This window comes from Hypanus sabinus, chromosome 25 (genome assembly GCF_030144855.1).
Source record: "Hypanus sabinus isolate sHypSab1 chromosome 25, sHypSab1.hap1, whole genome shotgun sequence".
NCBI lineage: Eukaryota > Metazoa > Chordata > Chondrichthyes > Myliobatiformes > Dasyatidae > Hypanus > Hypanus sabinus.
This window is the reverse complement of record NC_082730.1, coordinates 2,653,096-2,667,927: the sequence shown is the minus strand read 5'-3', so window position 1 is coordinate 2,667,927 and position 14,832 is coordinate 2,653,096. Positions and strand designations below refer to the sequence as shown.

At 48.9% G+C, this 14,832-nt stretch overlaps 1 protein-coding gene across 10 annotated transcripts in view; it reads right to left on the bottom strand.

Moving 5' to 3' along the window:
* LOC132380936 (T-lymphocyte surface antigen Ly-9-like) overlaps window positions 1-14,832 on the bottom strand; it is an 81,514-nt gene that overhangs the window by 36,766 nt on the left and 29,916 nt on the right. For all 10 annotated transcript variants that reach the window (XR_009507878.1, XM_059949912.1, XM_059949908.1 and 7 more), the window contains exons 3-4: window positions 12,981-13,283; window positions 10,978-11,280 (exon numbers count right to left, since the gene is read on the bottom strand). Coding sequence is in view for 9 of the 10 variants with exons in the window: in XM_059949912.1 (XP_059805895.1) it covers window positions 10,978-11,280; window positions 12,981-13,283 (606 nt within the window). In the remaining variant the exon portion in view is untranslated. The remainder of the gene's footprint in view (window positions 1-10,977; window positions 11,281-12,980; window positions 13,284-14,832) is intronic.

Below are 14,832 nucleotides of genomic sequence, written 5' to 3'. Positions count from 1 at the left end.
CCAATCACCTCTCACACACACCCATTATTGTCAGTCCCCTTTCCAATCATCTCTCACACACACCCATTACCATCAGTCCCCTTTCCAATCACCTCTCACCCACCCATTACCATCAGTCCCCTTTCCAATCACCTCTCACACACACCCATTACGGTCAGTCCCATTTCCAATCACCTCTCACACACACCCATTCCCGTCAGTCCCCTTTCCAATCACCTCTCACACACACCCATTACTGTCAGTCCCCTTTCCAATCACCTCTCACACCCATTACCATCAGTCCCCTTTCCAATCACCTCTCACACACACCCATTACTGTCAGTCCCCTTTCCAATCACCTCTCACACCCATTACCATCAGTCCCCTTTCCAATCACCTCTCACACACACCCATTACTGTCAGTCCCCTTTCCAATAACCTCTCTCACACACCCATTACTGTCAGTCCCCTTTCCAATCACCTCTCACACACACCCATTACTGTCAGTCCCCTTTCCAATCACCTCTCACACACACCATACCATCAGTCCCCTTTCCAATCACCTCTCACACACACCCATTACCATCTTACCCCTTTCCAATCACCTCTCACACACACCCATTACTGTCAGTCCCCTTTCCAATCACCTCTCACACACACCCATTACCATCAGTCCCCTTTCCAATAACCTCTCTCACACACCCATTACGGTCAGTCCCCTTTCCAATCACCTCTCACACACACCCATTACCATCAGTCCCCTTTCCAATCACCTCTCACACCCATTACCATCAGTCCCCTTTCCAATCACCTCTCACACACACCCATTACCATCAGTCCCCTTTCCAATCACCTCTCACACACACCATGCCGTCAGTCCCCTTTCCAATCACCTCTCACACACACCCATTACCATCAGTCCCCTTTCCAATCACCTCTCACACACACCATGCAGTCAGTCCCCTTTCCAATCACTCTCTCACACACCCATTATCATCAGTCCCCTTTCCAATCACCTCTCACACACACCATGCCGTCAGTCCCCTTTCCAATCACCTCTCACACACACCCATTACCATCAGTCCCCTTTCCAATCACCTCTCACACACACCATGCCGTCAGTCCCCTTTCCAATCACCTCTCACACACACCATGCCGTCAGTCCCCTTTCCAATCACTCTCTCACACACCCATTATCATCAGTCCCCTTTCCAATCACCTCTCACACACCATGCCGTCAGTCCCCTTTCCAATCACCTCTCACACACACCCATTACCATCAGTCCCCTTTCCAATCACTCTCACACACACTCATTACTGTCAGTCCCCTTTCCAATCACCTCTCACACACCCATTACCGTCAGTCCCCTTTCCAATCACTCTCTCACACACCCATTACTGTCAGTCCCCTTTCCAATCACCTCTCACACACACCCATTACCGTCAGTCCCCTTTCCAATCACCTCTCACACACACCCATTACCATCAGTCTCCTTCCCAAACACACCCATCACCGTCAGTCCCCTTTCCAATCACCTCTCACACACCCATTACCATCAGTCTCCTTCCCAAACCTCTCACACACACCCATTACTGTCAGTCCCCTTTCCAATCACCTCTCACACACACCCATTATCATCAGTCCCCTTTCCAATCACCTCTCACACACACCCATTACCATCAGTCCGTTTTCCAATCACCTCTCTCACCCACCCATTACTGTCAGCCCTTTCCAATCACCTCTCACACACACCCATTACTGTCAGTCCCCTTTCCAATCACCTCTCACACACACTCATTACTGTCAGTCCCCTTTCCAATCACCTCTCACACACCCATTACCGTCAGTCCCCTTTCCAATCACCTCTCACACACACCCATTATCATCAGTCCCCTTTCCAATCACCTCTCACACACACCCATTACCATCAGTCTCCTTCCCAAACACACCCATCACCGTCAGTCCCCTTTCCAATCACCTCTCACACACCCATTACCATCAGTCTCCTTCCCAAAACTCTCACACACACCCATTACTGTCAGTCCCCTTTCCAATCACCTCTCACACACACCCATTATCATCAGTCCCCTTTCCAATCACCTCTCACACACACCCATTACCATCAGTCCGTTTTCCAATCACCTCTCTCACCCACCCATTACTGTCAGCCCTTTCCAATCACCTCTCACACACACCCATTACTGTCAGTCCCCTTTCCAATCACCTCTCACACACACTCATTACTGTCAGTCCCCTTTCCAATCACCTCTCACACACCCATTACTGTCAGTCCCCTTTCCAATCACCTCTCACACACCCATTACCGTCAGTCCCCTTTCCAATCACCTCTCACACACACCCATTATCATCAGTCCCCTTTCCAATCACCTCTCACACACACCCATTACCATCAGTCCGTTTTCCAATCACCTCTCTCACCCACCCATTACTGTCAGCCCTTTCCAATCACCTCTCACACACACCCATTACTGTCAGTCCCCTTTCCAATCACCTCTCACACACACTCATTACTGTCAGTCCCCTTTCCAATCACCTCTCACACACCCATTACCGTCAGTCCCCTTTCCAATCACCTCTCACACACACTCATTACTGTCAGTCCCCTTTCCAATCACCTCTCACACACCCATTACCGTCAGTCCCCTTTCCAATCACTCTCTCACACACCCATTACTGTCAGTCCCCTTTCCAATCACCTCTCACACACACCCATTACCGTCAGTCCCCTTTCCAATAACCTCTCTCACACACCCATTACCGTCAGTCCCCTTTCCAATAACCTCTCTCACACACCCATTACCATCAGTCCCCTTTCCAATCACCTCTCACACACACCCATTACCATCAGTCCCCTTTCCAATCACCTCTCACACACACCCATTACTGTCAGTCCCCTTTCCAATCATCTCTCACACACACCCATTACCATCAGTCCCCTTTCCAATCACCTATCACCCACCCATTACCATCAGTCCCCTTTCCAATCACCTCTCACACACACCCATTACGGTCAGTCCCATTTCCAATCACCTCTCACACACACCCATTCCCGTCAGTCCCCTTTCCAATCACCTCTCACACACACCCATTACTGTCAGTCCCCTTTCCAATCACCTCTCACACCCATTACCATCAGTCCCCTTTCCAATCACCTCTCACACACACCCATTACTGTCAGTCCCCTTTCCAATCACCTCTCACACCCATTACCATCAGTCCCCTTTCCAATCACCTCTCACACACACCCATTACTGTCAGTCCCCTTTCCAATAACCTCTCTCACACACCCATTACTGTCAGTCCCCTTTCCAATCACCTCTCACACACACCCATTACTGTCAGTCCCCTTTCCAATCACCTCTCACACACACCATACCATCAGTCCCCTTTCCAATCACCTCTCACACACACCCATTACCATCAGTCCCCTTTCCAATCACCTCTCACACACACCCATTACTGTCAGTCCCCTTTCCAATCACCTCTCACACACACCCATTACCATCAGTCCCCTTTCCAATAACCTCTCTCACACACCCATTACTGTCAGTCCCCTTTCCAATCACCTCTCACACACACCCATTACCATCAGTCCCCTTTCCAATCACCTCTCACACCCATTACCATCAGTCCCCTTTCCAATCACCTCTCACACACACCCATTACCATCAGTCCCCTTTCCAATCACCTCTCACACACACCATGCCGTCAGTCCCCTTTCCAATCACCTCTCACACACACCCATTACCATCAGTCCCCTTTCCAATCACCTCTCACACACACCATGCCGTCAGTCCCCTTTCCAATCACTCTCTCACACACCCATTATCATCAGTCCCCTTTCCAATCACCTCTCACACACACCATGCCGTCAGTCCCCTTTCCAATCACCTCTCACACACACCCATTACCATCAGTCCCCTTTCCAATCACCTCTCACACACACCATGCCGTCAGTCCCCTTTCCAATCACCTCTCACACACACCATGCCGTCAGTCCCCTTTCCAATCACTCTCTCACACACCCATTATCATCAGTCCCCTTTCCAATCACCTCTCACACACACCATGCCGTCAGTCCCCTTTCCAATCACCTCTCACACACACCCATTACCATCAGTCCCCTTTCCAATCACCTCTCACACACACCATGCCGTCAGTCCCCTTTCCAATCACCTCTCACACACACCATGCCGTCAGTCCCCTTTCCAATCACCTCTCACACACACCCATTACCATCAGTCCCCTTTCCAATCACCTCTCACACACACCATGCCGTCAGTCCCCTTTCCAATCACTCTCTCACACACACCCATTACTGTCAGTCCCCTTTCCAATCATCTCTCACACACACCCATTACCATCAGTCCCCTTTCCAATCACCTCTCACCCACCCATTACCATCAGTCCCCTTTCCAATCACCTCTCACACACACCCATTAACATCAGTCCCCTTTCCAATCACCTCTCACACACACCCATTACTGTCAGTCCCCTTTCCAATCACCTCTCACACACACCCATTACCATCAGTCCCCTTTCCAATCACCTCTCACACACACCCATTATTGTCAGTCCCCTTTCCAATCATCTCTCACACACACCCATTACCATCAGTCCCCTTTCCAATCACCTCTCACCCACCCATTACCATCAGTCCCCTTTCCAATCACCTCTCACACACACCCATTACGGTCAGTCCCATTTCCAATCACCTCTCACACACACCCATTCCCGTCAGTCCCCTTTCCAATCACCTCTCACACACACCCATTACTGTCAGTCCCCTTTCCAATCACCTCTCACACCCATTACCATCAGTCCCCTTTCCAATCACCTCTCACACACACCCATTACTGTCAGTCCCCTTTCCAATCACCTCTCACACCCATTACCATCAGTCCCCTTTCCAATCACCTCTCACACACACCCATTACTGTCAGTCCCCTTTCCAATAACCTCTCTCACACACCCATTACTGTCAGTCCCCTTTCCAATCACCTCTCACACACACCCATTACTGTCAGTCCCCTTTCCAATCACCTCTCACACACACCATACCATCAGTCCCCTTTCCAATCACCTCTCACACACACCCATTACCATCTTACCCCTTTCCAATCACCTCTCACACACACCCATTACTGTCAGTCCCCTTTCCAATCACCTCTCACACACACCCATTACCATCAGTCCCCTTTCCAATAACCTCTCTCACACACCCATTACTGTCAGTCCCCTTTCCAATCACCTCTCACACACACCCATTACCATCAGTCCCCTTTCCAATCACCTCTCACACCCATTACCATCAGTCCCCTTTCCAATCACCTCTCACACACACCCATTACCATCAGTCCCCTTTCCAATCACCTCTCACACACACCATGCCGTCAGTCCCCTTTCCAATCACCTCTCACACACACCCATTACCATCAGTCCCCTTTCCAATCACCTCTCACACACACCATGCAGTCAGTCCCCTTTCCAATCACTCTCTCACACACCCATTATCATCAGTCCCCTTTCCAATCACCTCTCACACACACCATGCCGTCAGTCCCCTTTCCAATCACCTCTCACACACACCCATTACCATCAGTCCCCTTTCCAATCACCTCTCACACACACCATGCCGTCAGTCCCCTTTCCAATCACCTCTCACACACACCATGCCGTCAGTCCCCTTTCCAATCACTCTCTCACACACCCATTATCATCAGTCCCCTTTCCAATCACCTCTCACACACCATGCCGTCAGTCCCCTTTCCAATCACCTCTCACACACACCCATTACCATCAGTCCCCTTTCCAATCACCTCTCACACACACCATGCCGTCAGTCCCCTTTCCAATCACCTCTCACACACACCATGCCGTCAGTCCCCTTTCCAATCACCTCTCACACACACCCATTACCATCAGTCCCCTTTCCAATCACCTCTCACACACACCATGCCGTCAGTCCCCTTTCCAATCACTCTCTCACACACACCCATTACTGTCAGTCCCCTTTCCAATCACCTCTCACACACACCCATTACTGTCAGTCCCCTTTCCAATCATCTCTCACACACACCCATTACCATCAGTCCCCTTTCCAATCACCTCTCACCCACCCATTACCATCAGTCCCCTTTCCAATCACCTCTCACACACACCCATTACCATCAGTCCCCTTTCCAATCACCTCTCACACACACCATGCCGTCAGTCCCCTTTCCAATCACTCTCTCACACACACCCATTACTGTCAGTCCCCTTTCCAATCACCTCTCACACACACCATGCCGTCAGTCCCCTTTCCAATCACTCTCTCACACACACCCATTACTGTCAGTCCCCTTTCCAATCACCTCTCACACACACCCATTACTGTCAGTCCCCTTTCCAATCATCTCTCACACACACCCATTACCATCAGTCCCCTTTCCAATCACCTCTCACCCACCCATTACCATCAGTCCCCTTTCCAATCACCTCTCACACACACCCATTACCATCAGTCCGTTTTCCAATCACCTCTCACACACACCCATTACCATCAGTCCGTTTTCCAATCACTCTCTCACACACCCATTACCGTCAGTCCTATTCTGTGCAATTCTCACCTCCCATTATCATCTGTACTCTTTCTGAGTATTTCACAACCACGCTCTGGTCTCTAATCACTGGATTATACCACGCTGGAATGATGGCAAGGTGATGTGGTCTCTTGATTGTATTGCAAGGGGACCACTCTTTTCATCTGTATTGACTATGGCAATTATCTCATCCTCTGGGGAAATTTCAGCTCCACCACTGGTACACAGTGACTGCGATGTGCACCTGTCAGTGTCACTGCAGAGATTCAGACAGTCTACTCCAACCAACACTCCTAAACTTTCACTCTCTGTTCCCAGGAATGAATGTCTTGGACACAGACAAGCTGCCAGTGGGGTTCAGTAAAGAGTGGAATGGCCAGGATCTACCATCACCCATTAATTAGGGATGTTTCTGGAACTGGTGAAACCTGGGTCCTTCTGCAGTGTCTCACCTACCGTACACTTCCAGACACTCTCTCACCTTAGAATCGGGGAGAGGGTGGGAACAGGCTGGAATGTGGAGCTGAGATCAAGGTCAGACCAACCATGATTTCAGTGAGTGGGGACTAGGCTCAAGGTGTGCAAAAGGCCTCTATCTGTTCCTTGGACAGAAATGTAGATGGGTGGGTTGGCACATTGGTAGTTGAGATAAAGATTGGTGGTGGTGTGGGTGGTGTAGAGGAATGCCAATAGATTCAGTTGGACGTGGATCAGATGCAGACATGGGTGGTGAAATGTGGCTGCATATTGATTAGGTGGTAAAGAAGGGACTTTACATGCTTGCCCTCTTCAATCTAGACACTTTCAGAAGTCAGGAAGTTATGCTACATCTTTAAAAACTCTGATTAGGCTGCATCTGGAGTATTGGAATCATTTACACACATGAATGTGGAGAGAATGAAGGCATATGGAGCATGAACAGTCAGAAGGGATTAGCCTAACTGGGTTCCATTAGCAATGAGTTTGGCAGCACATCATGAGCTGAGGATCTGTTCCATGATGTTCCATTCCCCATGTTCTGACATTCTCCCCCCTCCAATGGGAACCCGTTAAACCTGGGGTGGAGGGGATTTCTCAGCCGGACATGGCTGAATGAGATTATTGTGAATGTTATATTACCGTTACAGTGAGTCAGGAACCATATTGCTGTGTGTGAGTGTGCTGTTGTGTCCGTGTACTGTGTCACTCACTGGGACACTATATTCAGTGTAATGAATACACAGGGTCTCACTCAGCACAGCACAGCATGAAGTCTGAGGAATAAACACCTTGCTGAGCTCAGACCTCAGTCTGGGCAATTAACAAGCAGTGTCCTGGGAAAAAGATAGAACAATGGTGATCCCTGAACATGACAGACCAGGCCTTTGAACTGGGGTTACAGAAGGCCCTGTGTAACTGACCCACAGGTATAGACTATTCGGCCCATTCACCAGTCCCTCGCACCCCTCTGGCCCATCTGCTGATCTCCTCTAGCCTCGGACACAAGAGGCTCCACATTGACAGTTCCATGCTTAACAGCCTCTGGTCCAGTCTCCAGGATGTGGTGAGTGTGTCGTCCAGCCTCACACTGACTCAGCCTCACTACACTGGGACCATGAGCCCAGCTTTGGACATGGGCAGTCAGTGGGGTTCAGAAACTAAGGAAACACGCATGATCTGCCTTAACACATCAATTAGGGGTGTTTCAGGAACTGATGAAACCCGGGCCCCTCCGTAACGTCTCACTCACCGAACACCTCCAGTCTCATTCCCTTCTGAGTCTGTGCTCCTGAACTTGCTGTAACAGTCACCTCATAATCACCAGTGTCCTCGGAGTAGGGAGGGTGTTTCCCCTCCTGTGGATCTCAAACAAGGGCACAATTTCAGAATATGGGACCATAATTTCAGACAGAGATGAGCAACGATTTCCCATCTCCAAGGGTCAGGAATCTATGGAATTTTCTCCCCCAGAGAGCTGTGGAGGCTGAGTCAGTGTAGTCAAGGCTGAGATAGAGTTTTGATCTGGAGAGGAGTCAGGGAGAAGGTGGGAACAGGCAGGAAGTTGGACCTGAGATCGAGGTCAGACCAACCCTGGTTTCAATGAGTGGGGAGAAGGCTTCAGGGGACTAAAGCCCTCAAACTAATCCTCAGACCGAAATACAGATGTGAGGGTTAGCATGTTTGTAGGTGAGATAAAGATTGTTGGTGTTGTGGATGGTGCAGAGGAGTGCCAGTAGATGCAATTGGACATTGATCAGATGCAGACATGGGTGGGGAAATGTGGTTGCATGTTGATTGGATGGTAAAGAAGGGACGTTGCATGCTTGCCCTCATCAGTCGAGACACTGAGTTCAAAAGTCAGGAAGTATTAAAAACTCTGATTAGGCTGCATCTGGGCTATTGCAATCAATTCCAGCCACCCCATTAAAGGAAGAATGTGGGGTCTTTGCAGAGGGAACAGACATTTACCATCAGGCTGCCTGGATTACAGAGCATGTGTGGGAAGAAAAGTTTGGACAAATTTGGGTTGTTTGCTCTGAGTGTCGGAGGTTGGCGATAGACCTGATACAAGTTTATAACATTTTTAAGGACACAGATGAAGTAGACAGCCAGTATTTTTCCCAGGGATGGCATGATAGTGTAGTGGTTAGCACAACGCTTTACAGTGCCAGTGAACCAGATTGAATTCCCGCTGCCTGTAAGGAGTTTGTACATTCTCCCCGTGACCACATGGGATTCCTGTTCATGCTCTGGTTTCCTCTCACAGTCCAAAGACATTCTGATTGATAGGTTAATTGGTCGTTATAAATTGTCCTGTGATTGGGCTGGGATTAAACTGGGGGATCGCTGGGCAGCACAGCTCAAAGGCCCTGAAAGGTTTATTCCTGCTGTATCTCGATAAAATAAAAAAATCAAATAAAATGTGTCTAATACCAGAGATTGTGCATTTACAGTGACAGGTGTAAATTCAGAGGAGATATGCGGGACAAGATTTTCTTTACACAGAGAGTGGTGGGTGACTGAAATGGGCTGCCGGGAGTGGTGGAAGAGGCAAAGGCCAGGGAGATTTTTGAGGGGCTGTCACATACACACATGAATGTGGAGAGAATAAAGGCATATGGAGCACGAACAGTCAGAAGGGATTAGCTTAACTGGGTTCCATTAGCAATGAGTTTGGCAGCACATCATGAGCTGAGGATCTGTTCCATGATGTTCCATTCCCCACGTTCTGACATTCTCCTCCCTCCAATGGGAACCCGTTAAACCCGGGGTGAAGATTTCATAGCCAGATGTTGCTGAGTGAGATTATTTTGAATGCTACGTTATGGTTAAAGTAAGTCAGGAACCATACTGCTGTGTGTGAGTGTGCTGTTGTGTCCGTGTACTGTGTCACTCACTGGGACACTATATTCAGTGTAATGAATACACAGGGTCTCACTCACCACAGCACAGCATGAAGGCTGAGGAATAAACACTTTGCTGAGCTCAGACCTCAGTCTGGGGAATTATCAAGCAGTGGCCTGGGAAACAGATGGGACAACTGGGATCACTGAACATGACAGACCAGAACTTTGTCCTTGGGAGACAGTGGTATCAGTATAGTGCACGGTGTGTACTGTTGCCATGAAACAACAATTACACTAAATTACAAATAAAAACCGTGACAAAGAGGAATATCAGGTACAACACTGGCATCCACCAACAATGTGGTTTTCTCAGGTCTGTTCCTGTCCTTAACCCTGGCCTGATCCCAGGGAGACCACCAACTCTAACTGAGGGAGCCAGATAGGGGGAAGAGGTAGAAGTGGATATTTCACCTCTGATAGAATCTCTGCATCCCTCGAGGAAGGAGAAGGAGGTGCCCTTCCTCCAAAGGTGGAGGTGCCCTGAGTGCAGGGACCACCTGGTAGGGAAAGTTGGCTTCTTTAGGGCCAAGGACCCACATTGTGTTGCCGGACTTGACTACGGGAGGGTGCCACCTTCCTCCCCTGTCACGGCCACAGTCCAAAGGAGGACACCATCCCGAAGGGAAGGGACTGGGGAGACTCCCAGGATCAAACCCCTCTGTAGATGAGGGTGATGCAATCATGATTCTTTTGCAAGGGGACCACTCTTTGGTTCTCCATCGACAATGACAATTATCTCATCCTCCGGGGGAATTTCAGCTCCACCACTGGTACACAGTGGCCGCTATGTGTACCTGTCAATGTCACTGCAGATACTCAGACAGGCTACTCCAACCAACACTCCCAAACTCTCCATCTCTGTCCCCAAGAATGAATGTCTTGGACACGGACAATCAGTCAGAGGGGTTCAGTAAAGAGTGGAATGGCCAGGATATGCTGTCATCCATTAATTAGGGATGTTTCAGGAACTGGTGAAACTCAGTCCCCTCCACAGTGTCTCACTCACCGTCCACCTCCAGTTGCAATTTCGCCTTATAATTAGCTCCAGAAACCACAGCAGTTTCCACCTCATATTCACCAGCATCCTGCCTCCGTAGATCACAGATTTCCAGGCTGAAGTTCTCGGGATGAAGAGTTATCCGTCGCTTGTACTCCTCAGGACCGAAGTAGGAAATGTTGCCACTTACACTCTCTGCTATTCTGGTTTTGTTTGATCTCCACACCACCTGAGAAACACCCTGCCAAGGTGTGAACCCAACAGGTAAGAAGACCTTCATTCCCCAAGTTCCTTTCACAGTCTTCGCCCAGTCTGAGGAGACAAGAGAAGGCAGTCAGCAGGTGACTCAGTGACTGGAGCAGGAGTCGGAGTGAGTTGAGTGTTGGTAGGGTGTATCCCCCTCCAGAGGAATCTTGAACAAGGGCACAGTTTCAGAATAAGGGACCATCATTTCAGGCGGCAATGAGGAATGATTTCCCTTCTGCAAGGGTCAGAATTGTATGGAATTATCTCCCCCAGAGAGCTGTGGAGGCTGAGTCAGTGTAGTCAAGGCTGAGATAGAGTTTTGATCTGGAGCGGAGTCAGGGAGATGGTAGGAACAGGCACGAAAATGGAGCTGAGATCAAGGTCAGACAAGCCCTGATTTCAGTGAGAGGGGAGTAGGTTTGAGGGGCCAAAAGGCCACTAATGTTCCTTGGGCAGAAATACAGATGGGAGGGTTAGCATATTTGTAGATGAGATAAAGATTGGTGGTGGTGTGGATGGTGCAGAGGAGTGCCAGTAGATGAATTTGGACATGGATCAGATGCAGACATGGGTGGGGAAACGTGGCTGCATGTTGTTCGGGTGGTAAAGAAGGAACTTTACGTGCTTGCCCTCTTCAGTCGAGACACTGAGTTGAAAAGTCAGGAAGTTATGGTACTCCGTTAAAAACTCTGATTAGTCTACATCTGGATGATTGCATTCATTTCCAGCCCGCCCGTTAAAGGAAGAATGTGGAGGCTTTGCAGAGGGAACAGACATTTACCAACTGGGTGACTGGATTACAGGGGGCATGTGTTGGAAGAAAAGTTTGGACAAATTTGGGTTGTTTCCTCTGAGTGTCAGAGGTGATAGAAGCTTTTGACATTTTTAAGGACACAGATGACAGCCAGTATTCTTCCCAGGGATGGCATGATAGCGTAGTGGTTAGCACAACGCTTTACAGTGCCAGCAAATCGATTGAATTCCCACTGCCGTAAGGAGTTTGTACATTCTCCCCGTGACCACGTGGGATTCCTCTGCGTGCTCTGGTTTCCTCCCACAGTCCAAAGACGTTCTGATTGGTAGGTTAATTGGTAGGTTAATAAAATAGATTAGGCTGGAGTTAGATTAAGGTTATTGTGAATGTTATATTACTATTTGAGTGAGTCAGGAACCATGTTGCTGTGTGTGAGTGTGCTGTTGTGTCCATGTACTGTATCACTCACTGGGACACTATATTCGGTGTAATGAACACACAGGGTCTCACTCAGCAGAGCACAGCATGAAGACTGAGGAATAAGCACTTTGCTGAGCTCAGACCTCATACTGGGCAATTAACAAGCAGTGCCCTGGGAAACTGGGATCTCTGAACATGACAGACCAGGCTATAGACCTGGGGATACAGTGTGTAACTGTGACCCACAGATATGGACTGTTTGTCCCAATCATCAGCCCCTCCCACACCTTCGGCCCATCTCTCATTCCCTGTTCCCCATCTGCTCATCTCTTCCAGCCTCAGAAACACGAGGCTCTCCATTGACAGTTCCATGCTTCACAGCCTCTGGTCCAGTCTCCAGGATGTGGTGAGTGTGCTGTCCAGCCTCACACTGACTCAGCCTCACTACACTGGGATCATGAGCCCAGCTTTGGACATGGGCAGTCAGTGGGGTTCAGAAAATAAGGAAACACATGTGATCAGCCTTAACGCATTAATTAGGGGTGTTTCAGGAACTGATGAAACCCGGGCCCCTCCGTAACGTCTCACTCACCGAACACCTCCAGTCGCATTCCCTTCTGAGTCTGTGCTCCTGAGCTTGCTGTAACAGTCACCTCATAATCTTTAGCGTCCTCTCTCCGTAGATCACTGATTTCTAGACTGAAGTTCTCGGGATGAAGAGTTATCCGTCGCTTGTACTCCTCAGGACCAAAGTAGAAAATGGTGCTATTTGCATATTCTGTTATTCTGGTTCCAACTGATCTCCACACCAAATGAGAAATGTCCAGCCCGGATGTGATCCCAGCAGGTAAGGAGACCCTCTGTCCCCAAGCTCCTTTCACAGTCCCCACTGGGTCTGAGGAGACAAGAGGAGGCAGTCAGCAGGTGACTCAGTGATTGGAACAGGAATCAGAGAGGTGAGTGTAGGGAGGGTGTTTCCCCCTCCTGTGGGATCTCGAAAAAAGGTAAAGTTTCTGAATAAGGGACCATAATTTCAGATGGAGATGAACATCTCCAAGGTTCAGTAATCTATGGAATTTTCTCCCCCAGAGAGCTGTGGAGGCTGAATCAGTGTATTCAAGGCTGAGATAGAGTTTTGATCTGGAGGGGTGTCATGGAGAAGGTGGGAACAGGCAGGAAGGTGGAGCTGAGATTGAGGTCAGACCAACCCTGGTTTCAATGAGTTGGGAGTAGGCTTCAGGGGGCAAAAGCCCTCAAACTGATCCTTGGACAGAAATACAGATGGGAGGATTAGCATATTTGTATATGAGATAAAAATTGCTGGAGTTGTGGATGGTGCAGACGAGTGCCAATAGATGAAATTGGACGTGGATCAGATGCAGACATGGGTGTGGAAGTGTGGCTGCATGTTGATTGGGTGGTAAAGAAGGGACTTTGCATGCTTGCCCTCATCATTGAGACACTGAGTTCAAAACTCAGGAAGTTATGTTATATCTTTAAAAACTCTGACTAGGCAGCATCTGGAGTACGGTAATCACCCCGTTAAAGGAAGAAGGTGGAGGCTTAGAAGAGGGAACAGACATTTACCATCAGGGTGACTGGATTACAGGGTATGTATGGCAAGAAATGGTTGGACAAATTTGGGTTGTTTGCTTTGAGTGTCGAAGGTGATACAAACTTATGACATTTATAAGGACACAGATGAAGCAGACAGACAGTATTTTTCCCAGGAAGTGGCACGATGGTGTAGTTGTTAGCACAATGCTTTACAGTGCCAGTGAACCAGATTGAATTCCCACGGCCCGTAATGAGTTTGTCTGGTCTCCCTGTGATCACGTGGGATTCCTCTGCGTGCTCTGGCTTCCTCCCACAGTCCAGAGACATTCCAATTGGTAGGTTAGTTGATCATTATAAATTGTCCTGTGATTAGGCTGGAGTTAAATTGGAGGATAGCTGGGCAGCACAGCTCAAAGACCCGGAAGGGTTTATTTCCTGCTGTATCTCATTAAATAAAAGAAAATCAAGTAAAATGTGTCTAATACCAGAGATGGTGCATTTACAGTGACGGGTAAATTCAAAGGAGATATGCGGGACAAGATTTTCTTTACACAGAGAGTGGTGGGTGACTGAAATGGGCTGCCAGGGGTGGTGGTAGAGGCAAAGGCCAGAGAGATTTTTGAGGAGCACCTGAATGTGTCGAGAATAAAGGCATATGGAGCATGAACAGTCAGAAGGGATTAGCTTAACTGGGTTCCATTAGCAATGAGTTTGGCAGCACATCATGAGCTGAGGATCTGTTCCATGATGTTCCATTCCCCACGTTCCGACGTTCTCCTCCCTCCAATGGGAACTTGTTAAACCTGGGGTGGATGGGATTTCTCAGCCAGACATTGCTGAGTGAGATTATTGTGAATGTTATATTACTGTTAGAGTGAGTCAGGAAC